The following is a 26,404-nucleotide window of genomic DNA, read 5'->3' on the forward strand; positions in this document are numbered from 1 at the left end:
TCTTGATAATTTTGAATAATACAGTTATGATATATATCGTTCAATGCATAATTTCTTGCGGAATGCAGTGAATCAAGCTGCATTGAAATATCTCTATTCTATCAAACGTTATAGCCCCCAAACCAGGGGGGGGTGTGGCAACGGCCCCAAAGATATTTGTGAAGTGTTTCAAATTTGTTTTTAATTGTGTTCGTATTTTTGTATTTTTATTTATGTTGCAAGTGGCCTTGGGTCCCTTTGGGAGGAAGGCAGGATACAGATACACGAAATAAATAAATAAATTCATTTGCCCCACCCACTGCATGGGAGAAGGCCCGTCGTGGGGGTGACGCACTGGCCTTCTGCACTAGGTGATGCAAACCCCAGTGGTGCCATTGTGGTGATGCAAGTCCACCTCCATTTTCCCCATTCTTCTCCACTGCTCCTCCCTCCATTTTCTGAGTTGGAAAAAGAAGAGAGAGACAGAGTGGAGAAGGAAGTGTAGAGGAGAGCAGACTAGGGCATCCATCATTCTAAGGAGTAGGAGGAGGAGAGGCTGGTGCATCAACAGGTAAGGGAGGCAGCATTTGACATGCTGCCTCAGGCATCCCACCATCTGCAATGGCAGATCTTGGACCGGCCCTGATCCTGCCTGTATTAAGCCTCAGTTTGCTAAGCTCCCAACCAGTCCGTTACTGACCCCCAGTTTAGCATTTCCAAGGGCTTCACCAAGATATATGAAAAGAAGGAATAGAGGCGGTATTATTCGTGTACAGATGTTGCATCACTCCAGAAATCCAGACGACCTCCGTTTTGTTTCCCAAAGCTGGACTAACTGCCTCACAGAATCAACAGGTTTGCACTTCTGCCTGTCTTCTCTATCTTTCGGAGCAGGTTGTCCAGCAGGGTAACTAGATAAAATTGAATGATGATAAAATGCTAGGTAAAAATGGATTAAAGATTAAACTTGGATTGAGGATTACATTTCATACTTTCCAGATTAAATTGGCTCAAAGATCTGCTCTTGGGTATATTGGTGATTAAAGTCCGTAGAAGCGGTGCAATTTTGGAGTGTTTGTTGGGATTGCTTTTCGAAACTTTCCAGATATACAGGAATAAAACACATGATCTGGAAAATAGGGAGAAGCAAATGAATACAACTTTCAAACTACCCCAAACATGCATTAAAGGGCAGAATAAAATCTCAACATGCCTCATGTCGGAAAAAGGATTTGCTTTATTCCTGAAACTCACACAGAATGCAAAATGAAAGAGGATGACCATATTTTTGCTTTATTTTATTTCAGACTTAGTTTTCCATTTTGAACAGGAAAAGATATCTAGCATTTGAACCTTGCTATAAATGTGAAATTTTGTTCACATGGGATACTTTTGGTTCAATCCTAACTGGGCTGGGTGGCAGTAGAAAGGATAGTCTTCTGGTGCTGACTACCTTAACCCTGTTCTGTTCAGCCCACAAGTGTACATATACGAGTATGTGCAACGTTGGGCAGAAATGGTTTAAATCATTTGGTGCCCGCTGTAAAAGCTGCTCCAGCAGTTTGCGAAATCTCACGCTGCTGGAGAGCCAGTAGGAAGGCTGAAGCCTTCCTGCACACTCCAGAGCAACTAGACACTGCCACTGATGAATGGAGGGTAAAGGGGTGGGGTTAGTGGGACGAGGCAGCATTGGGGGCAGGCTATGGGCAGAGCGGAACCAGGAGAGGATGGCCACCTAATGGCCACCAGCAGGAGCAGTGGCCACCTAATCTTAACCCCCTTCCCAGACCTGATCCCGCAGCACAGGTCCATGCAGACCTACACCAGCAATTTTGCTAGTGCAGGTTAGAGTAGACCCTTCCATGTTGCGGAGGCTTGTTCCCTTACCCAGAGGAGACCTCTGCAACTGACCCCCCTCCACAGAATGCAGCAGTAGCTGTTTTGGTGTAACTGCATCAGCAGAGGGGAAAGAATAGGATAGGGCCATTGCCTGCATTCTGCTTAGTTTCTTATTTTTGAGCATCCCTCTAAAGCAGGTTCCTCCAAACCCTGGCCCAAGTGCCGTATTCAGAGTTCAGGAGAAGCCATCTGCTCCGGGAGTGGAGCTTACCATTCTGGCATGCTGTGGCTCTCCCCTGATAAGGACAACTCAAAGCTCTGGGCGGTCACATCTGCTCGAAATCCAGGCGCAATGCCTGCTGGGACACTGCACCATAGACGTGACTGCCCAGAGCATCATGTCCTCCCAATCGGGGGACTTGGAGAGCCACAGTGTGCTGAAACAATTAGCGCCAGGGAAGGCATTCCCACTGTGCAGTGGTCTTCACTTTGGAGACAGCTGCTCTAAAGCACGACACAAAAAGTGATGACTTTTGTGGCTAGTTGTTATTGATTCAGGTTCAGTCTTGTGCACGTGCATCACTGTTCTTGTGTCACCGATGGAGCAGCCACTAATGGCAGAATGATCCTTCCGTGCCTCCTGCATGGCAATAACACCATTGTGCAAATGCCTGACATGTCACCATGAAGTTGACTTGGTATATGGACCCATTGGCAGCCTCTCCTCCCCTTCCCTCCCCTTTTGTTTCATCTCAAGCTCCAATTAACAGCCTGCAAGCAGTGATTACCTTCTGATTGGCTATTTGTGCTGTGCCTCAATGCGTCTGAGATGGTGATAGTGATAAATAGATGGACTTACATCTTGCATGCGAAGGAAGAGATGCACAGACCTTTGGCAGGCAACAGAGTGGAAGGCCTCTCACTTTAATGGTTTTAACCTGCTTTCAACTTGAACGAGGTTCGTGAGAATGGATGATGGCCGGATCCCAAAGGATCTCCTCTATGGAGAACTCGTGCAAGGAAAGCGCCCTACAGGTAGACCACAGCTGCGATACAAGGACATCTGCAAGGGGGATCTGAAGGTCTTAGGAGTGGACCTCAACAGGTGGGAAACCCTGGCCTCTGAGCGGCCTGCTTGGAGGCAGGCTGTGCAGCATGGCCTTTCCCAGTTTGATGAGACACTTTGCCAACAGTCTGAGGCTAAGAGGCAAAGAAGGAAGGCCCATAGCCAGGGAGACAGACCAGGGACAGACTGCACTTACTCCCGGTGTGGAAGGGATTGTCACTCCCGAATTGGCCTTTTCAGCCACACTAGACGCTGTTCCAGAACTACCATTCAGAGCGTGATACCAGAGTCTTTCGAGACTGAAGGTTGCCAACAACATCCTGAAGATCCCATTTCCACAGTTTATCAGAAGGTGTTCAGACAGCGTAGCTATGTGGGGGCAGCACAGTAACTATTGCAGGTGCCCCAATGCACCATGTAAGTAGCCCCTCCCACTGTAGCCATTATGGGCAGTAACGGCAACTGCTATCCAACCTACTCTATGAGATTTTGACACCCCGGCTTTAAGCAATCCTAAGCCCCACGGTTGCAGGGAATCTTCTGCTGACTTCTGGGAAGGGTAACACAAGAGGTGAGTGAAAACTGTTTTAATTTTCCCCCCCCCCCCCACATATTTGGAAGCTGGAAGTGCAGAAAGCGGTGTGGCGTGTTTTTATTACAAGGGCGCAATTTTATAAATCATAATTATACATTATAAGTGCTTTAAAAGTGTACTAGGTGGGTGATAAAGGTGATTTTGTGTCAGCAATGCAGCCACATGCATGTAAAGGTGTTATAGAATATGAAGAGATGTTAGAGAACAGTTATTTTTGGCAGATTTTGTTTTCTTTCTTTTTTTTTTTTTTTTTACAAAAATGAGAAGTGCAGAAAGCAGTGTGATGTGTTTTTATTTCATTATCACTGAAAAAAACCTGCCTCTGGGTAACACGGGACAAGCACACATGACTAGAGAACGGCAATGAAGCACTTCACTTATCAAGCACCACAAGTGCCTTGCAGGTTAACATCCCAATCCTGAGCTCATCACATCGGCCTTATGCCAGCATTGGGTGTTGCAAACATGCCGTAATACACATCTGTAACACTCGGCACTGGGTCACCACTGGAACTGGCCCAGCGCCAGTCTGTGCTAAGCCAAGCGCCGGTCACAAGCCAATCGCATGCTGCCCGGAGCAAGGGAAGAGCTCCAGGTGGCACAGAGGTTTGTCAGGGTGGGGGAATGCATTCTGGGATGGGATGAAGGTGAGGGGGGGAGGAAGTGGGACAGGACCAGTGGAACTCTGCTCCACTGGATCTAGAATTCCATGCTGGGTCTTCCAGCATGACATGAAGTCTCTCAAGTCTGCCGGCAAAATAGCTGGTGCAGATTGAGAAGCCTCATTATGGGGCTTGAGACTTTCCTCAGGGGAAGGGGACAAAAGTCCCCTTCCTCCGAGGAGACCTCCAGCTGCTTCCCAACACTCCTGGGTGCAGTAGTAGCCATTTTGGCGCCACTTCTCCAGCAGGTGCCGGGAAATTTAGGATTGGACTATAAGAACCTTGGCAGTTGGTGAAAGTTTGTGAAAGCACTAGAGAAAGAAAATGCCTCTGCAGACACTTGGTGAGTTGGCAGAGAATTATAACTACCTTCCTGTGTTTCTTTCAGCATAATCGATCCTTTGCACAAGACCATGTTTCTGTGAAGTCCAGAGAACTCTTGGGAAATAATGTAAAATAGATTAGGAGATTAAACACGAGAAAATTGGTTTCCATTGGCTATATTATTAATCTTTTTTTTTCTGAAATAAGTTTTTCATTAAGACCTCTTCTTGGGTGCCCAGATAGAGGCTTCCGGATCAATAAAAGAATTTATTCCAAAATAAAGGGTTTAGAAAATGATGTGTATGGAGCTGGCAATGGGCTCTAGGTTAATACACCGATTTAAAAATTAGTTTGCTCCCCCAAGGAAACCCACACTGGCAGTGAGTTTATGTGCATTCAGGCCCCATAATGGAATATAAATCACTTTTAAAGTGCTGACTCTATTGTATACTTGTTTAATGCAGATCTATTCAATTCTCTGTAGCATAATACATACCAAATTTATTCTGGTGGTATCTCTTTAAAAATCATCAGTTTTCTATGCCAGATTTATTAAACCTATAAATATTAAATATATTGAGCAAATGCCACTTGATTGTGTAATGTACAATCAGATGAGGTACAACAGCAGAGTCCTGGTGTCTGTATGGGCAGGGAGTGTGTGATTATTAAGTGGATTTGGTTGGCTTAATTCAGTTTACTACAGTAAAATAACGAAGCACACGAACTTTTGGAACTACTGACCCAAGTCTGAGTTGATCCATACAGGTGGATCTCACCTGGGACGGAGGTTTAGATACCATATCAGTGCTACCGAATCCACCACCTCTCAAGCCCAATCTGCCCACACTTTGCCCCCATTGGCACCCTCCCCCACCCTGTTCCACCCCATTCCCCCACTGTTGCACCTGCTGGGCTTGATATGCCCCCTCCCCACCCTGTAACCCCCTCCCCACCTCCATTCTTCCTTTTCCTACCTCTGGGGGCCTGCAGAGAGCCTAACTGCTCTGATGAATGCAGGCCTTCTACTGATAATGGCAGGCCAGTGTAGGCCTTTTGGCCAGCACAATGATAATCTGTATTGACGTGCTACAGCACAACGAAATTTATGCACCTTTGAGATACAAGCATAAATATATACTACAATTCCAACAATCACACTCTACACACTCACCCATGCATTCTATACAACAAGCATCATAATATAAAAACAGTATAACAGACCATAATGCCCAGGAGCATGGTAACAACTATATCGCCTTATTCAACATAATTATGACTGTGGGATAAAAACTGTTCAGGAATCGTGTGGTGCTGCTCTAATAGTTCTGTATCGTCGATGTTATCATCTAATAGTTCTGTATCGATGTTGGCACTAACAAAAGTTGTAAGGCAATGTTTAAGCTAATGTTTGGGAGAAAGTTGACAGATATTTCTGAGCATTTTAGAATGAGTCATTCCTTAGCAGTGACATTATAAATGCTCTCTGCCCTTAACATAATAATAGAATAGAAGGTGACACATTCACCTGAAAATCAATGAGAGGCCGAGGGAGGAGGAGCCAAGAGTGGACGAACAGACATGTCCCCAGGAGCTCCTGGGAGACAGTTTGTTTTCCCCCAAATACTGCAGGTCTGAAGAGGACCTGAAGATCTTTGTTAGGAGAGACAAGATCTTCATTGGTGCAGGTATCTGGGAAACCGAAAGCCCGGCTTTGGGGGGGGGGGTGCTTTCTTCTCAGAGGAATCCAACCATTTGTGACAGTATTGGGGGAGCTGCAGTGATCTGCAATCAAGCTGCTGGCTCTGTGCTGAGATGCCATATGGAGGGGGGGGAAAGTGTGAAGTGTAAAGTTTAAGCTGGAAATTTAAGATAAGCAAGTGTTAATATTGTCCCCGGCTCTGATTGACTGATTTGGCTCAAAGCCCTGGATATATTGGAGGCGTTAATGAGAGACTTTTTAAGGAGGTTGAAAGTGCTCCTTTTCTCTGTCATGGAATAAATTGGTGGTGGATTATAATTACAACTATAACTTGGGTGTGAACTAAAATCCAGAGTTATTCTTGGACATAATTGGATATAAATATAAATATCATTAGATTTGAAAGAGCTTTGTTTTCTCTGCACCAGAGACAGTGAGACTGTTTTCTTTCATTTCTCCTTGTTTTTCTCTCTGTTAACCACACTGGACTGTTATCTGCAAGAAGTATGTAAGGAATGCGGCTGGCAGAGTAGTAATGACGTGGTGGAAGTGAGGAGAATAATATGTTGTTGACATCTAGTGGACTAGAGAGAAATTGCAAAATGGACTCTGTTCCAGAAATGTGGATACAGAAAATCTTGATTGATACAAAGAGATTGCTTGTTATGGAGTGACAACAGCTGAATTGGTCCTCGTAGATTCAAGCCAGTCTGGAGACTCTTTCCCAACAGATAGATGTCTGTAAGGAACAATTGGAAGATGTGAAGAAACAAGCAGAAGATAAACAAGGGAGTGAAAAAGCGGACAAGGAGGAAAATCAACAGGATGATCAACAGGACGAAGAAGAGGTGCTGATGGAGATTAAGAAAGATAAGATGGACAGAGTAACAGGAGTGCACAAATCACAAAATTTGTTGGAACAAGAAGGAGAAAATATATCCCAGTTAACTGGAAGAATGAACGTATCCTATATAAGAAAGTGTGGATTTATCAGATTCTGTTATAGAGATAAATTATTAAAGATATTACAGGAGAAAAAAATGGAAAGTAAGAAAGAAAAAGAACCCTGAGGGGTAATCTGAGGGTTAAAGAAAATTGGAGAATTTATTCAGCTAATAACAATGGTCCAAATTTATTTGAAGAAAACAAAAAAGAATACATATGAAATTGATAAATATGAATTAGAATGTATTAAAAAAAATATAGCTGGAAATGTAAACCTGTGGAAGAATTGTTTTATATGTGGTTATTATGTCAAAGAAAAAAAAAAGTGTAATTAGATTGGAGAATTAGATTGGAGTTGAAATAGCTGAGGTAATAATTTTGGTATTTAGATTATTTTGTTCTAATATTAATGAGCAATTGAAGTTAGTTTACGATTGGTAGAAAGTGAATATTTCAAAAATATAGTATAGGGCTTTAGGAAAAATTTATTGTATATTATATAAATAAATGGATAAATCAATAAGAGGTAGAAATAGATGAGTAAGTAGATTAGGAGATATAGTATGATTAATTAGTAATGGTATATGGTATTTAGCACTCTTAAATGTATATATTTGTATGTTTGTGTGTGTTAATTAAAAAAAATACTGGCATTCAGAAAAAAAATAAATAAATGAGAGGCGAATTAATTAAAATGTCAGGTAAAAACATGCACACAAAGACAATTAGCGAGTGATGAAGAAAAAGGGTTTCAGCAAATATAACCCAAGATTTGACATGGATAGAATGCTTTGAGGGTTAAAAAAAAATCATTAGAAAAGTCGCATATATCGTACTTCATCCAAAAGCACAGAATAAAATAAATGAGATATCTTAGCAGAAGAAAAAAACATGTATAAAAATCTATTGAAAGACAGTGGAAATCAAATATAGCAGGGTTTCTCAAACCGTGGGTCACAACCCTCTTGGTGGCCCACAAACCGATCGTTGGCAGGTCATGAAGCTGAAACTGACAAACAGCTAAGAAGGAGAATGCATGGAGCCCTATCAGGCACATTTTGTGTTTACAAGTGAGTAGGTGACCATGCCTTCGTCCATTGCAAAGGGCAGGAATTTCAAGCTACTCAACTTTCATGTAGTGCTGAATTGGCTGGTCACCTGATGGAGGGAGTAGTCTCCTTTAAGTTACCACTTATTCTATTGTAGATCCACAAGGTTAATCAATACAGATCTGAAACTTAGTTTAACCCATTTATCGTGTTTTGTGTCTTTATCCTGGGGTGGGGGGACAAGTGAACATCTCCAGTTTGCTGATATTACATTTTTTCTCCTCCATAAGCGGTGTTCTTTGTCTGTGTTCTCTGCCATGAATCCATGTTGTAAATTGTGCAGCACTAAAAATAAACACTTCAAAATGGTCCATAAACACTGAAATAAATGTCAGTGGGACCCAAGGTTCCCTTTTCTCGTTTGTTAACTATGTAGTCATCAGTGATTGGATTTTAGGGATCGTTTTGTAAGCTGACATGAGTAATGTCTTCTGCAGAGCTTTCCTGACCAATCCATTGGAATTCTGAGCTCACTTTGTTCATGTAAATTCCTCCGTGGAGGAGGAAAAGCATTAGGTCAGGTTTGAACCAAAGTGTGCTAAAGCTGAGCAGCTGAAGAGAAGAAGTGAAATGGTGCGTGGCCATAACTGAATGGGAAAGCTGCAAAGAGCATAGCCAAGCTCAGGCAATGATGTATCCATGCTGCCATCTAGTGGCTATAGAAATGTGAATATATTTCCTGGCATATCTAATGGTATGGAACACCATCTCTGTGGCCCTGTTCTTCTCAGTATCCTTCTGGGTAACTCCTGAATGTTCTTTAAAAAAGCATTCAAAGCTCTAAATGTTTCAAGAGTTTATCTTCTTCAACTACAGCACTTGCTTTTTACACGTGATAGTTTATAAATTTCAAAGTATAGCGTTAAGGTTCTCTTCTCAGTGAGTCGCTCAGTACAAGACTCTTCAAAGCAGTGCAGTAGGAAGAGGGTGGCTGGGGGAGACAGCAGCCCCAGGTGCCAGGCTGCCAGGGGTGTCTGCCCCAAGATGGTGGCAGTGGCAGCGGTGACCCTGGCTGCAGCCACAATCTACAGCCATTCGCAACAGACGTCTGTTTATTGATATGCCAGATGCAAGGGAGGGCACCAGGATGCAGGTCTCTTGTTATCTGGTGTGCTCCCTGGGGCATTTGGTGGGCCGCTGTGAGATACAGGAAGCTGGACTAGATGGGCCTATGGCCTGATCCAGCGGGGCTGTTCTTATGTTCTTAACTACAATTCCCAGAATGCCTTGCAGGTCTTCTTGTTATCTGGTGTGCTCCCTGGGGCATTTGGTGGGCTGCTGTGAGATACAGGAAGCTGGACTAGATGGGCCTATGGCCTGATCCGGTGGGGCTGTTCTTATGTTCTTAAACTACAATTCCCAGAATGCCTTGCAGGTCTCTTGTTATCTGGTGCGCTCCCTGGGGCATTTGGTGGGCCGCTGTGAGATACAAGAAGCTGGACTAGATGGGCCTGTGGCCTGATCCAGTGGGGCTGTTCTTATGTTCTTAACTACAATTCCCAGGAGGCCTTGCAGGTCTCTTGTTATCTGGTGTGCTCCCTGGAGCATTGGGTGTGCCGCTGTGAGATACAGGAAGCTGGACTAGATGGGCCTATGGCCTGATCCAGTGGGGCTGTTCTTATGTTCTTTTGACATGATTATATGTACAAAGTTACAAAGTTATATATAAATGCACAAATATAAATAGACAAACTTACATTTATTTTGGCTTTATTGCAGCACAATCCTCCACAACATGTGCGCCGCTCAGCATGCACTGCGCCAGTGCTAAACGTTGCAAAAGTGCTGTAAAGCACTTTGTGATGGCGTAGCAGTTGCTGGCACTGGTGTGAAGACCACAGTCATTCCCCCCCCCCATGTAGTTACCTGCATGCTGGGGGGTTGTTGTTAAGTTGTTGTTGTTTTTTTCTCCCTGCTGCAGGTGTTGTTTGTTATTAATTAAAGTGGCCTATTAACCCAAGCCTCTGCCTGACTTGCTTATTTGGGGGGTGCTCGGGTAATGTGCGGAAAATTAACAGGAAGGGAAAGGCTCAAGCAGCCTCTTTGTGTTCATCCATGTTCTGCTCAGACTGTGTTTAGGTTAGAAAAAAAAATAATAATATAGTATCACAAAGTTCCATATCATGTCTAGTTTGGCCCTTACGAACATTCAGTTGTGAAAATGAGACATAGACTTTCTCTGGCTCAAACAGTTTAGATCAGTGGTGCTCAAACTTGCACCCGCGGCATGGAATGCGGTCCCCATCCAGACCGCATCTGAGTGTTCCACTCAGACACTGTGCAATGTCCTCCTCTTTCGGAGGACTAGGCGTGCTCTGGGCAGTCGTCTGCCCGGTGTCCCAGAAGGCTGTGTGACACGATGTACGAGCAGACAAGACTGCCCAGAGCATCCCTGTCCTCCGAAAGAGGAGGAGGTTGCAGAGAACCAGAGCGGAACCAAAAGGTCCACTCACCGGGCAGATGGAACTGTGCAAAACTGGATCCGGCCCCCAGGCCTGAGTTCACACGGCCCTTAGATAGATAGATAGATAGATAGATAGATAGATAGATAGATAGATAGATAGATAGATAATGTCAATTAGTGGGTTTTTGTTTGACTTTTTTAATATTTTCATTTCATATCTTTCCAAGGTTGTGACCATTAGACTCAAGAATATAATAATTTTCTATATGGACATGAAGTCACTAATAAAAATGTGCAAACCAGTTAAACCTCCAGGGACAAAAGGAGCTGAATAGCTTAGAACAGGGGTGCCCAAACCCCGGCCCGGGGGCCACTTGCGGCCCTCGACGCCTCTCAATGCGGCCCTCAGGGAGCCCCCAGTCTCCAATGAGCCTCTGGCCCTCCAGAGATTTGTTGAAGGCCGCACTGGCCCAACACAACTGCTCTCAGAGTGAGGGCGACTGTTTGACCTCTCGAGTGAGCTGTGGGATGAGAGCTCCCCCCACTGCTTGCTCTTTCACCTCTGTGATGTAGCAGCGGCAGCAAAGGAAAGGCCAGCCTTGCTTTGTGCAAGGCCTTTTATAGGCATTGAGTTATTGCAAGACCTTCATTCATTCATATAAGTTCATCTTTAATATATTCATTTATGTAAACTTATGTAAATTTATTCAAATTTTAAATGTAAATTAATTCTTTTTTTCACCCGGCCCCCGACACAGTGTCAGAGAGCTGATGTGGCCCTCCTGCCAAAAACTTTGGACACCCCTGGCTTAGAAAAAGTAAACTTTTAACAAAACATTTCCAGACAGAGACGAAACCCACATTTGACTACATCTTTCTCCCTAGGAGGTGCCGTATGCGTTTCTCCTTATGAGTGTCACGCCAAAGTATCTGGACAACATGAGGTGCTTGCGAAAGCGGTCTGCGGTGTCCTTTCTAGGAGTGCTGGTTGTGTGCTTGCTGTTCATGAATGTGTACATCGAAGATAGCTACGTCCTGGTGAGTAGAAAACATGGAATGAACTGCTCTAAAACGCATAACAAAACAAGAAATATAACTGGGCTTTTAAAAAAAAGATGTGTGGGGAAAATTGTGGAGTAACAAAAAGGCTGGTGAGCTTTTGCCACACTGCGAGCAAACTTGCAGTTTGTTTTCACAACATATTCTGAGACAGCCTTGGCTCACCACCTTGTACTTATGTAAACAGGATGGGGGACTGTACTTGGAAGACGCGCCTCTTATCAAGAAATGTGCCTTAGTCAGGCTAGAGCTGGCTAATGTTTATCTCTTAACTGAATGCAACTCAGCTTATTCTGTTCTGTTTGAGACTTAATAAAAAGACACTTGCTAGAGGCGGGGCAGGAGACTTCTTCAGCTCCAGCCTTCCTCCTGCTTTGTTCCCTTGGAAACCTCTTTGTCTCATTGTTCTGCTTCTGCACCTGCCAGATATCCAGCAGCTGGACCTTCTGAGTCCTGCTGCTCCCAGAGTTAAATGCAACAAAGATGTATGTCAGAGTGGACACTACGCATCTCCTAGGATTCATAATAAGATTTTTTGATGCCTTCTGGTGACTTCTTTAAAGAGGGAACTGGGTTGTTGTCTGTGCTTCAGTTGTATTTGCTGTGAGCTGGAAGAACAACATAAGAGGAGCTCTGCTAAACCAGGTCCAAGATCTGTCTAGTCCAGTGTTCTGATTTCCACGGTAACCAATCAGGGGCCTCTGGAATTTCCACAAATAGCCCAGTAGGTGGGTCTTGCATTCCCACCTAGAACCCTGTTTCACCCCACTTAGAGTTTTTGGGGCAAATTGGTGTGTGGCATATTTATTTACTTATTTAAGAGATTTATATCCCACCTTTCTAGCCAATGAGGACACTCAAGCCGGCTCACAAGCAGGCATGTCATCCTCTATTTATGGAATGAATGCTTGTAATTGTTTTTTAAACCAAATTATAGCAGCTGATTCCCTGCCCCCCCCCCCAAAAAAAAATGTGAAGTAATGCTCTAAATTTCACCCTCTTGACCTCCACTGCTCACTCCAGATTTCTAGAATGGTTTCTTAATAATGACAATCAACTGTAAGCTTGAGTGATTCTGTAAAAAAGATTCCAGGGGATACGCTATCTCCACACATCTCCTTCTGCTTTTTTCTGCCTTTTCGTTAAAATGATGGGAGAAGAAAATTAAGTGGAACAGCTCAGACTGGTACAGCACATGGTCAGGCTAGGTCAGGGAGCATGGTGGTGGCCAGCAGAGGTGACACACAGGCCCCCCCCCATCAGTTTGCCACCTCCTCCCAATCTGTTGCTTGAAGGACTGCCTCACTGCAATGCATGACCCCACTTAGAAATGTACCTGCCCAATGTAGCAAGGTTATGATGACCCCTAGGGCACAATCCTAACCAGGTCTACTCAGAAGTAAGTCCTATTTTGTTCAATGGGGCTTTCTCTCGGGAAAGTGTGGTTAGAATTGCAACCTAAGCCTCACCGTTGCTTCCCAGCAACAGGTATGAAAATCACCTGAATTCTGCATCTGAAAATGTGGTCAACCGGTTGAGGAACTGGCCAAGGGCCAACACCCATCACACAGTTGACCCAACCACACTGATTCCTGAACCCTCAAAGCTGGTGGTGGCAGCAATACTACCCAATGTGTCATCAGGATCCAGGTGGGAAGTAATATTTGGGGGCCCAGTGCCAAGCTTTTCTCCAGGGTGTTGGCACCGGATCTGCCTCATCTTTTAACTACTGACAGATCCATGAACGGGTCTGATTCCTTTTTCAAGGAATGTAAGCTAGTAGGCATTCCTGCATTTAGTGACACTGGGAGCCCAATCCTACTCGGAAGTAAATCCCATTCTAGTCAATGAGGCTTACTGCCAGGTAGGTGTGGATAGGATTGTAGCCTGAATTCCATAAATTGTGTGTGGTGTGATGAAGGACTCCAGTGCCTCTGTCCTGACTCTGCTGCCCAATCCATTTTATTGGATCATTTTATTGGTTCTAGTATTATGAAAGAGGAAGGAAAAAAAAAATCTGCTCTCTGTCCACTGACTTCACACCAGGCGAGGAGACAATTATTTATCGCCAAGGAAATGGACTGAGAGCAGAGAGATCTGTCACTGTTAGAACCTTCTCTTCACTCCTCCATGATTTATTGGGCACACATGGAGCATTGAAACATTACCCTTCTTGCACATGCTCAATGCAACAAAAGTTTGGCGTCTGTCAGAAGCCCTGGCAATGTGGGGGTAAAGATATATTAGGTGACTGAAAGCGGTTGCAAGTGTCCTCTTCCGATTTCTTATATGCTGAAATCATTCAGTCACTTCCCAAGTTTAAAAAACAAACAAAAAAAAAAAAAAACAAGAGCTGGGCACATAAGAGCATAAAAACTGCCTTTCTGGCTCAGGCTAGTTTCTTCTGGTCTGGCAACTTCTTACCAATGGGAGTTAGCCAGCCAGATCACTTTGCAGCACAGAAGTAGGACATGAAATGGATGCCCCCCCCCCGTTGCGTGTCCTTCACATGTGGTCACTCATTATGACCTCAGTACTTCCTTCTTGCCCTGCAAGGGGAAATGTTGAATCTCTCTGTTTCAGAGATCTAGGTCAGGGGTGCCCAAACCCCGGCCCGGGGGCCACTTGCAGCCCTCAGGCACTCCCAATCCGGCCCGCAGGGAGCCCCCAGTCTCCAATGAGCCTCTGGCCCTCTGGAGACTTGCTGGAGCCTGTGCTGGCCCGCTGCAACCGCTCTCAGTGTGAGGGTGACTGTTCAGCCTCTCAGGTGAGCTGTGGGATGAGGGCTCCCTCCACTGCTTGCTGTTTCACATCTGTGATGCAGCAGTGGCAGCGAAGGAAAGGCTGGCCTTGTTTTGTGCAAGGCCTTTTTGAGGCCTTGAGCTACTGCAAGACCTTCATTCATTCATATAAGTTCCATCTCTAATATATTCATTTATGTAAATTTATTCAATTTTTAAATGTAAATTAATTCTTTTTCTTTCCCGGCCCCCAACACAGTGTCGGAGAGATGATGTGGCCCTCCTTCCAAAATGTTTGGACACCCCTGATCTAGGTGATTCACTCTTGAAGCTACTTAACTAATCCACTTCGTTAAAGCACCACTGATATAATTTAATATTTGCATGTGGCCATTGACACATAGTTCATGGAAACCTAACTAGTGAGAAACACAGCCCAGTCCGAACTAAATTCTCCTGCGGCAGTGCAATAGTGCTGGTGCTGGGTCCTCTACCTCCTATGTGGAATTTTCAACTGCTGCAGGTCTCCTTGGAGTATGGGGCATTTGTCCCCTTGCTCCACGGTAAAGCCCAGCGGCGAGTATGGGTCAATTTGGACCTGCACCAGCGATGTCGCTAGCACAAATATGAGTTGATCTGTGTCAGCATATCAGGCCAGGGAAGGGAGATAGGATACAATGCACTAATCTCACCCCCCCCCTCCTGGGCCTGATCCTCCCCTACTCTTGTCGCTGCCCTTCCCCACCCCATTCCACCCCCTCCCGCCGTCCCCCTGCATCAGAATTACCTGCTCCAGCAGGCACCCTTGCAAGCACCAACACCCACAGGAAGGCTTTGGACTTCCCACCAGTACACCGGTAAGAAGAATTGTTGCAAAGTGCTTTATGGTGCTTTGGAGACAGTGCGCCACCATGCATCGGCTCCATCGGATTGGGCCAACGGTCACGTTTTTGGAAGCATTTTTGCACTTGGCTTTGATGATATACCTTCCTCGAGTGGCACTGCTTGCATTACAATTTTGTGTGGGGTTTTATTTATTCATAACCTCCTGCTTGTGATTAAATTTGACCTGGCTTCTACCGTATGTATTTCCTGCCACTCTCACTGATGTCTCCTTTGGTTTGCTAATTGCTTCAGAATCGGCACTTCTTTATTTATTGCTGTTTATGCTATTTCGGTTTTGCTTGTTCTTAGATCTTTATGCAAACTTCCCAGATGGCGTGATGTCTTATGCTTAATTTGCTTTTAAATAATAATAATAATAATAATAATAATAATAATAATAATAATAATAATAATAATAATAATAATAATAATAAAAGGTTATTTTTTTCATTGTTTCTCTCAAAACAGAGTTGGTATAATCCACTGCTCAGCTTGGTCTTTGCACACTTTGTTCTCTGGAGGCTTTCATACATCCTCCTGTATGTTAAGTCTTTTCAGTTCTTTTTTTCTTTGTCTTTGGCTGACTGTGTTTGTCAGCCCCCCTGATTTCTCTGGTATGTTGTGTCTCTTTTCCTGTTAACAAGGAAGATTAATGGTTTAAGTCAAGTTTCTGAGGGTTACTTTGCTTGAGAGTCCAATGCCCAGGGAATTAAATGCTTTCAACAACTCCGTAGTGATGCCATGGGTGAGTTCTCAGATTACTGCTACTTGCTCCAAGGGCCCTAGGTGGATGTAAAGATGTGGGGCAGATATGATTTATTGGGTGACTCAAACAGTTACAGGACAGTGGTGCTAGAGGTGGCTGATGAGGTTTAGAGTTGGGGGGCCACTGTAGTTTGCCCACTGCAACCATTATAGTGGTTCATGTATACAATACACATGGACAATTTTCTTGGGTGCATGTACACTTTTGGATAATCATTGCATGCCAAACAAAAGCCTTTCAATGGCACTTCCCCTATAAATGCATTTTTTCAAAATTATTAAGTAGCAATAAACTGCCACTCTAATTAATGAAAATCAATAGTCACTTCTTGCATTATCACACCAGTAGCCCAATCCTATTCAATAGTAGCTCCAGAGGAATGCAAGTTCTGCACTGTTGCAAAAGCGCCGTAAAGTGACAGCATTAGTAGGCAGCACACTGGCGGGAAGGCCAAAGCCTTCCCACACATAGTGGAGGTTTGCAGGGATGCCCGCCAGACCAGGTAGGTCCAGCACAAGGGTGACGCAGGGCCTCTGACCTTTCGCACCAGTGGCCCCAAAGCATGTGATGACACATGCATGACACAAAGCATGCTATGATGTCACAGCAGCACTTAGGCCACAGACGGGGAAGTCTGCCACCTTGAGCCATTTCTGGCCAACGTTGCATATACTCAACAGGGATCAAGTGTGTACACCTGTAGGCCTGGCAGAAATGGGTTAAGGTCTCAATTCTATCCAATATTCCAGTGGTGATGTAGTCACAATGCAGTCCCAAGATAAAGGAACAAATGAACTGTTCATGAATGCCCTCCCCCAGTGCAGGATAGAGCACACACACCCTTGGCACAGCTGCATAAGTGCTGGAAAGCTGAATAGGATTGGGCCATAAATGCATTTTTCCCTTTCCTTTTTTCTTGGAAGGGCCAAGCTGCATTTGCTCTTAAGGAGTCACCTCCACTTGAGTCCAAACAGGCTTTTTCAGTTATCCAACACTGAACCTGGATCTAAAATCTCTTGTCTGCCTTGAACCCGAACCAGAATGAAACACCTAAACAAAGGAAGTGCTGGATCAAAATCGGTCCAATAATAATTACGTAAAAATAAGAGGGTGCTCAGGAGCTTCTTCTCATGAGTAGTGAGGTTCCCCCTCTGCTTCAGCAATATTTGGAAAAACTCTAATTTCCAGAATTAAACCACTTTTTTCAATGGTTTGGCTCCCTGTTCTGAATATTCATGCCAGGATAGTCGAGACTGTGAACAGTCTTCAGTTCTCCGGAAAACACACACTTAAAAGAAAACATATATGCGAATCTGGGCCTTTTTCAAAAGTTTCAGACAGAGGAAGATGTTGACTTCTTGGTATTTTTCAGTCTTATGCAGAAGAGTTTGCATGTGCCCTAGTACTGTGACTTCATCAAAGCTGCCTAAAAGTGTTCACTGCTTTCACATTGCCATGGAAGAAAGAACTAAAATCTCCATTTCAATGCAGAGCCTCCTTGGAGACACTAGCAAGGTGGCTTTTGCACTGAAGTCCCCTGAATGGAATGACTGAAATACAAATAGCTGAAGCTCCTGGCTTTTGAGGTGTATTGGAGCAGACACTTGCAGAAGAGGTTGAAACGAAGCACCCCGGCATGTTTCATATGCTTGGAATTAGTACGACTGGAACCGCATTGTGAATTGGTTTCAAAAGTCTAAAAGGCTGAGAGCCCAATCCTGTGCTCGGTGGCACGGCTCCATGCTGCCAAGCACTGTTGCAAACATGCCATAAGGCACGTTTGCCAGCCTCACCACTGGGCTCCTGCTGGTGCTAACCCAGCGCCGGCCAGTGCTGGCTAGCGTGGGGCGGTTGCCCAGCTTCCACGGCTCGGTGGTTTCCTGAACCACCAAACTGCGGCATGGTAGGTGGGGGCGGGGGCAGGGAGGAGGTGTTCCGGGGAGAGGGTAGGCCGGTGGGGGGCGGAGAGAGGGCGAGGGGAGGCCTGCCAGGGGAGGGAATAAGGTGGATCTGCGGAGCTCCGCTCCGCAGGATCCAAGGCGCTCATGTAGGGTGCAGAGTCCTACACAGGCGCCTTTACCTGTGCGCCTTTACTAGCCCATTGTGGGGCTGCTTACCTTACTCAGGAGAAGGGGACAAAAGTCCCCTTCTCCCGAGGCACCTCCTGCAATAGCTCAGGAGACGCAGGATCCGGCGGTAGCCCTTCTCGGTGCCACCGAGCCTGGGCGCCCCGGGCAGCTCAGGATTGGGCTGTGAGGCTCTGGTCTTAATTTCTTCAAAAAACCAAAATGGAAACTTTTTTGCATGGTAACAGTAAGAATCAGTGGTGTAGCTAGAGGGGATGCAAAGCACTAAGTTTTTCAGAGAGCTTCACCACGGCATGCAAACGGTCTCTCCCCCAAGTTTGCTTCCATTTTGCTCCCCCCACCTGGAATGGCTTTGGCCACTTGCACACCGTGGTGAGGCTCCCTGCAAAACTTAGTGCTTTTCACCCCCTCTAGCTACGCCACTGATAAAAACAGCAATGTGGCTGGCGGATGTGTACCAAAGCTGAAAATGGCCTCACAACCATTACATATCTGTTATATATCTCCAGTGACACACTAAGCAACTTCAATTTTTAACAGACTTCCAGGATCAAGTAAAATATCTATTGACTGAGATGGAATTGGAATTTTAATTTATCGTTTACCCAAAAATGAACAAACAAACCAGAAGAATCACCCTCTACTATTCTTGAAATCCTTTCTGTATTGATGTATCTAATAGCGTTTCCCAAGAATGCATACGATCTCTTTCAAGTGCAAGGAGGACCTGCAAGGTAAAGAGGAAGTCAAGATGATAAATACAGAACAGGAGCTGTTCATGCAGAAGAAGCCATATGGCAGAAGGCTACAGAGATGGAAATAGTATAAGAAGAGTGGGTGCTGACACCAAATGAACTCTTTTAGAATAGCGGATCACATAATGGAGAGAAACAAGGCCATTAGGTGAGCGAGCGCCACACTCTGCAAATGAGTATTCCATTACATCGGGGATTCCCAAAGTCTGCATCACAGTGCCTTAGGGTACCGTGACAAGCTGACAGAGGGGCCATGGGATGTCTCCAGTGGCCCTTCCTACCTGTTTTCCTAGGTCCCTCCATCTTGGATCTCGCAAGATCTCATGAGATCCAAGATGGCAGCACCTGGCTGAGATGGGAAGAAGAGGCTGCAGGGGCGATGTGACCCAGGTATGTTTGGGAACCACTGCATTACATCAAGAAAGATCTGGACATGGTATCATAGCAGGTTCAGGTGAACATCTGAATGCACATTGCCATCCAAGCCCTACTGAATTGACTGGATGTATCTTTTGAGAAGTACATCAGCAGCTGAAGCTACCAGTTTTTATGTACCACTACAAGTTTGAAACCAATATGTTGAGCAAAATCTATACACATTCTAAAAAGAAACTATCTGTGAGAAATGTAAAACTGTATCTTCCTCTTTCTTCACATTAACAGCTGTGTATCCATGTGGATCATTTTTTTTTCTCTCTTTCTCTTCCATCTGCTAGGAGGGAGACAAACAGTTAATACGAGAAACGGCCACGCATCAATTAAACCCAGAGCGATATGTTCACTCTTTTAAAGATCTGTCCAATTTCTCAGGATCAATAAATGTTTCCTATCGTTATCTGGCTGGCACACCTTTGCTGAGAAAAAGTAAGTATCTGTCAATGTCCACTTCATTAACTAACACAAGATTATTATCTGATCTAACTGTATCCAACAAAGAAAAAGCTACCAAGCTGAACTTAAAAAAAAAAAATTAAATTAAATTAAGCTATAGTATAGCTGTCACAGTCTAGTAAAGTCTTACCATTAAAGTGATAATAAATTATTTCATAAAGAGTTTGGGCATTTCACCCTAAATTCTATTTACTTTAGCTGCTTAATAGAGCTCATTGAAGGAAACCTAACCCAGCATTAAATTAATAAACTTTTCTTGTCCATAAAACCTGTAACTCACATATTCAGAAGGCATCCTTAGGGTCTCGTAATGCTCTTCACAAATACAAGGTGACTACTGAAAAGCTATAATTCTTCCCCCCTCTAGATTTTAATCCAAGCCAAAGAACAAGTCAGTTCCTTCCCAATCCCCGCAAACTCACAGCAAGACTGAAAGACGCTGGTGTGTTTTGGTGAGGTCTCTGTGAGCCTCTGACCTGACCCAGAGGTTCTTCATATTGGGCTGCTCGACTCTGGTGTGTTTGTGGACGATGCAAACCACACTGATGGAATGTTGCACTCCTTTGGGTACAATCCAGAGTCCACACCACTACTGCTTGTACCATAATTTCCTAGCAAGCCTTGTGGCTGGAAGTAGTGTTCATTGAGGACATGGTGGTAAGATTTTTTTGCCCCACATATGCTGTCATTTGTTTGCATTTTCCTGGGAAACAAGCTGCATTGAATGCAATGGCATTTACATCCCAAGTTGCACGTACCAGGTTAAACTTTCACAGATGGAAGTAATGAGTTTTGGATAGCATTAATTTGTACATCTTTTTTTAACCAAAGGTTGGGGCCACACTGTTGAGTTCAGGCACAAATAATTCTCATGCCATCCCAAAAGCATGTGATTGACCTCGAATATGCTTTTGATGTGGATCAGCACCTGAAGTCATTTACGCCGACTCAGTAAGAGATATCTCAGACCAAGAGGCCACAAGACTGACACTGAGATTGCCCTGGACATATGCAAATGAACCAAGAACTGGGCATAGGGGGCCTGTGTTTGTCTCCTCGACTCTCATATTTCTGCTTTGTTGTTTGGACACCAAAACAAAAAGAATGAGTCAGCCCATACTTGGATGCACCTTGCTCACATCTGTCTATTGCTCTTAGCCCCCCTAGGACAGTTACTCAAGTAAGGCCATTGAAAGCACAATGAAAAGGGCCTTCTCAATAGTGGCACCAACTTTATGGAATTCCCTCCATCTCAGTTTACGAACTGCTCCCTCCTTGGAGGCTTTCCAGAGGGGAGATACATAGCAAGACATTGTTATTTAGAGCAGTCTTTGGAGTCCAAGTCTTTTTAATGATGGGCATTGTGGGTTTCTATGCTGGTTCGATTTTATGGGTCTGCCCCCTTGTTACTGGTTGCTGTTAGTTTATGCTTTTTGGTTTTTTCATGTGATTTTTAAAATTGCCTTATTGTTTTGAGTAGATATTTAATGTTCATGGTTTTTAAATTGTGATTTTACACTGCAAGCCTCTTTGAACGCCCTTTGGGGAGATAAAGTAGGGTAGAAATTTAGTTAATAAATAAAATAAAGAATTGGGATGAAGGGCTTCAGCATGACACCCAGATTTTAGAGGTAGCTCATTGCCAAATGCCAGATTCGGACATGGCAAGGACATGGCATTAGGATACAGGTATATTATTGTCTGATGTGCTTTCATTGGCTTCTGGTAGGCCATTGTGAGATATAGGAAGCTGGACTAGATGGGCCTATGGCCTGATCCAGTCGGGCTGTTCTTATGTTCTTAACTACAATTCCCAGAAAGCCTTGCAGGTCTCTTGTTCTCTGGTGTGCTCCCTGGGGCATTTGGTGGGCCGCTGTGAGATACAGGAAGCGGGACTAGATGGGCCTATGGCCTGATCTAGTGAGGCTGTTCTTATGTTCTTAACTACAATTCCCAGGAAGCCTTGCAGGTCTCTTGTTATCTGGTGTGCTCCGTGGGGCATTTGGTGGGCCGCTGTGAGATACAGGAAGCTGGACTAGATGAGCCAATGGCCTGATCCAGTGGGGTTGTTCTTATGTTCTAAACTACAATTCCCAGAATGCCTTGCATGTCTCTTGTTATCTGGTGTGCTCCCTGGGGCATTTGGTGGGCCGCTGTGAGATACAGGAAGCTGGACTAGATGAGCCAATGGCCTGATCCAGCAGAGCTCTTTTTTTGTTCTTCTATTTAGCTGCTTTATAATAGAGCTCTAAGAAAGAAGTATAGTGGAGTTAAGCCATTGGGAGCCATTCGCCTCTGCCCCCCCCCCACCCACATGGCTCCCAAGGGGACAGAGAGAAGCCGCTTACACACTGCAGGGAGGCTCCCTGCAAAACTTAGTGCACCGCCCCCCCTCTAGCTACACCAGTGGTGAGGTTCCCTGCAAAATGTAGTGTTTTGCACCCCCTCTAGCTGCTTATGATATCACTGCTTCTATTATAAGTTCCAGTGACCCTCCTGGCCCCTTGACTACAACCGTAGTACAGCTTATAGTGTGAATTGCACTAGGAAGTTGTCCATAAAGATAGATCATACTGTTTTAGCAAACACTATTTTCTGTGCACCTCCACACTTAGAAGATCTTCACGTGCATCCCTCAATAGCAGTATCATCCACTGGCAAGCAGCAGGGGTAGATGGGGTTCAGTGTTGGACAGCAGTGAAGAGGGCATCAACCACTAAATTGTTTTAGGAGGACGTTTGGTGATCTGGGCTTGAGGTGCCAAGAAGCACCAAAGCATTTTTGTTCAAGTCAACCCAACAGATATCCTTGGCATATATAATCCAGTCAAAGTTAAGTAGGATTAAATCCTATTGGATTCATTTGAAGAAATTCAATCCTATGGTTTGCCCTTCCACTGAAATAAGTGTGACTGAAAAGTTCTTAACTCTTTGACTGGATTGTGCCTTGACTCTCTCTCTCTCTCTCTCTCTCTCTCTCTCTCTCTCTCTCTCTCTCTCTTGCGTATAAAAATGTATTTCCAAGTGAGGTGACTCATCAGCTTGTATTTTATTCCCTAATGGACTGGGCTATAAACAGTTTGTGAGCCATAACTTTAAATTCTCATCCCTCTGACAGATTGCAGAGCATTAATATTTTAAATAGATTTTTCCTGCTGGCATCTTTGCACATATCCCTCCTGGCTTTTAGTCCATTTCACACTGCCTCGTGCAGTTACCAACTGATGTTTAATGCAGTAGCGTCAATATGCTCCCAATACATCTTTCTTCTCCTTCTTTTTAAAAAAGGTTATTAAAGACTGCTCTTTCCCCATATGCATTAGTTAATATATTACTCTTCATTCAACCCAAAGTACCAAACAGCTAATGGTGTCTATTCATCAGCAATGTGATTTTTCTTTATTGTTTAAAAACAGCAATTTCTGCTTCCCCATCTTACCAGATATGCAGTTGCATGCATGTGCATCTATTAGATAGATAGATAGATAGATAGATAGATAGATAGATAGATAGATAGATAGATAGATAGATAGATAGATAGATAGATAGATAGATAGATGTGGCCCTCATTATCCATTTATTTGGTACCCGCAGATTTCATCAAGTGAGAGTTCCTAACCTGCAAGGGAGAATCCACCTGTGCTGTAGGTCACCATGCTCTGGTCATGTCTGGAGGGTGTTCTGAGACCTGCAGAGGCTGGGTGCATCTACCTGAGGCCTCTGTGGACTTCAGAATGCCCCTTTTAGGCAAAAAAAAAACAACAACCCATGATTTCTGATTTCTAAAGGAAACCAGAAGTGTTTATATGCCTTTAAAAGACATGCAGAGAGCCAAGGAAGCCCTCAGTGGCTTCCATCATGTTCAGAGGTTTTAAGGGGCCAAATTGTGGATTTCAACATCCATAGATTTTGGCATCCGTGGGGGTTCCAAGAACAGGACCCCCGCAGTTACCGAGGGCTGACCTGTATATCTCATTGTCTCTTTAAAACCCAGATTCTCTTTCCTCCTCTAGGGTATCTAACGATTGGACTATCCTCAGTCAAGCGGAAAAAGGGCAATTACTTGCTGGAGACAATCAAGTCCATATTTGAGCAGTCGAGTTACGAAGAGCTGAAGGAAATTGCAGTTGTGGTGCATTTGGCAGAGTTTGACTCCTCCTGGTGTGATGGGATGGTTCAAGATATTTCACAGAAATTTGCCCACCACATCATTGCTGGCCGGTTAATGGTGATACATACACCAGAAGAATACTACCCAGTGTTGGATGGCCTTAAACGAAATTACAACGACCCAGAAGACCGGGTGAAATTCCGTTCCAAGCAAAACGTCGATTATGCTTTCTTGCTTAACTTCTGCGCTAACCTTTCAGACTATTACATGATGCTAGAAGATGATGTCCGATGTGCCAAAAACTTCTTGACCGTTGTTAAGAAAGTTATAACATCACGAGAGGGAACCTATTGGGTGACGTTGGAGTTTTCCAAGTTGGGCTACATTGGGAAGTTGTACCATTCTCATGATCTCCCCCGTCTGGCCCACTTTTTGCTGATGTTCTACCAGGAAATGCCTTGTGATTGGTTGCTGATACATTTCCGTGGGCTGTTGGCCCAAAAGGATGTGATACGTTTCAAACCGTCACTCTTCCAGCACATGGGATATTATTCGTCCTATAAGGGAGCCGAAAATAAATTAATGACGACTTCGAAGAGGATTCCTTTGACATCCCCGATAACCCACCTGCTAATCTGCACACCAACATGAATGTTTTTGAAAATTATGAAGCGGGGAAGGCTTACAGTAGTGTCGATGAGTATTTCTGGGGCAAGGCCCCTTCGACTGGAGATTTCTACATGATCGTCTTTGAAAGGCCTCTTAAAATAAACAGAATCAAAGTGGTCACCGGGACGGAGGACCGACAAAACGACATCCTTCATCATGGGGCTCTGGAAGTTGGGGAAAAAATTGTGGGGGGCAAAAAAGGGAGGCAGTGCGCCACTTTCTTGAGACTAGGGGAGTTTAGAAATGGAAACTTGGAAATCACAGATGTGGAGCACAAAGTTCTTTTTGATATTCACTGTACGAGGATACTGGTCACCAAAAGTCAAAAGGAATGGTTGATCATCCGAAGCATTAGTGTATGGACTTCACAGTCACCGAGTCAATAAAGCAAATCTACTGCAGTAGGTTCCCCCCCTCCTCGTTCCTTATTAGGGAAGGAAGCACCATCCGTTGGATTCCTCCATGGTGCCTTTCCCTAAAACGACTGACTTTTTATTGGATTCTTTACTACTGACATTGGCAACCTGGGGAATCGCAAAACAAACAAAAGCAATCTATTTTTTACTCGTTCAGTCAGGCAATATACAATGACTTGTTTGCTGGAATGTTTGAATTTTATAGGATGCGCAAACAGCATCTCGTTCAGCCCTCCGAGCTCTAAATCCACTTCTCTTTTGTTTTGCCTCTCCTTTGGGAAGGACCCGATGTACTAAATAAAGCACATACTGCTTCATTATTTAACGGTTTTGTAGGCCTTTGCCAGTATGTTGTCAAAAGAATTTGACTCCATCGTGTCCACGTATAAATTAAACATGTGATGGTGGTTTGTGTTTGTACAGTGGTTGGTGGCTTGTTTTGTTTTGAAGGCCGTTTTGATCCAAGAAGTCCTGTTTAATGCAGTTGGTCCTCTATCCTGTGAGCGCTGTAAGACGGCTGCGTCAATACTCCGTGCAGCTTATTTTAAATGAAAATACGTGTACTGTTTTAAATCTGTAATGATCATTCTGTAAACCTCAATAAGTGTATCCGCTGTTCTTTACCTCAACCAACATATATTGCTCTACCAGGATTCATTGTCCTGAAATGATGCACCAAATCCAATTTCATCTGTGCTTAGATTTCTCCCATATTGCAAGGGTCCATAGATGCAAGGGAGGGCACCAGGATTCAGGTCTCTTGTTGTCTTGTGCGCTCCCCAGGGCATCTGGTGGGCCACTGTGAGATACAGTGACAAACTCATGTGCGGTTCGTTGAACAAACTGAAGCAACCAGCCAAAAGGCATTTTTGCTTTGTGCACAGTTAGGCTGCTCATTCCAATCCTATGAAACTGGAAAGTGCTCCTGAAACCATTAAGTTCTCCAGTCTCTTGGCATTCCTTGTAGAAAAGGAAACTTGTGTGAGTAGGGCCAACCCGAAACCTTCTGCTTGCCAACTGCTGCCCCGATACTTGATGACATGTTCAGCACTCTCTTCCCTTCCTCATTTCTTCTTTCTCTTTGTCCCCCTTCTTCCTTTTCCTACCCAGTGAGTGGAAGGAGGAGGAGGAGCAATGAAGGCAAGTGGGCAAACAGAGATAGGCAGCCCCACAGATCTGCTACCTGAAGCTTCATGCACTGGTTGGCCTTGTGTGGTAGACTGGGCAGCAGTTCCTGTTTGAGTTGTTGACTATGCCCAAATATGTTTACTCCTTCTTCTGTTTCATTTGCCCTGCCGGGCTCTGGCTCCTTGAATCTAGCCTGTCTAGCCACGTGTGCTGCTCTTTTCGGCTTTCCTCTGATCCAGCTATGTCATAGGTTCCCAACTGGTGAAGCATGG

General features: G+C 44.4%; 1 protein-coding gene across 1 annotated transcript; it reads left to right on the forward strand.

The window, feature by feature from the left end:
• Positions 1–10,580: 10,580 nt before the first annotated feature.
• MGAT4C (MGAT4 family member C) lies at positions 10,581–24,974 on the forward strand. The gene is given in 5 exon segments (XM_066634498.1): positions 10,581–10,664; positions 11,511–11,663; positions 19,635–19,782; positions 23,822–24,499; positions 24,502–24,974. Coding segments are annotated over 5 exon segments (1,536 nt in total).
• Positions 24,975–26,404: the final 1,430 nt, after the last annotated feature.

This window comes from Tiliqua scincoides, chromosome 7 (genome assembly GCF_035046505.1).
Source record: "Tiliqua scincoides isolate rTilSci1 chromosome 7, rTilSci1.hap2, whole genome shotgun sequence".
NCBI classification, from domain to species: Eukaryota; Metazoa; Chordata; class Lepidosauria; order Squamata; family Scincidae; genus Tiliqua; species Tiliqua scincoides.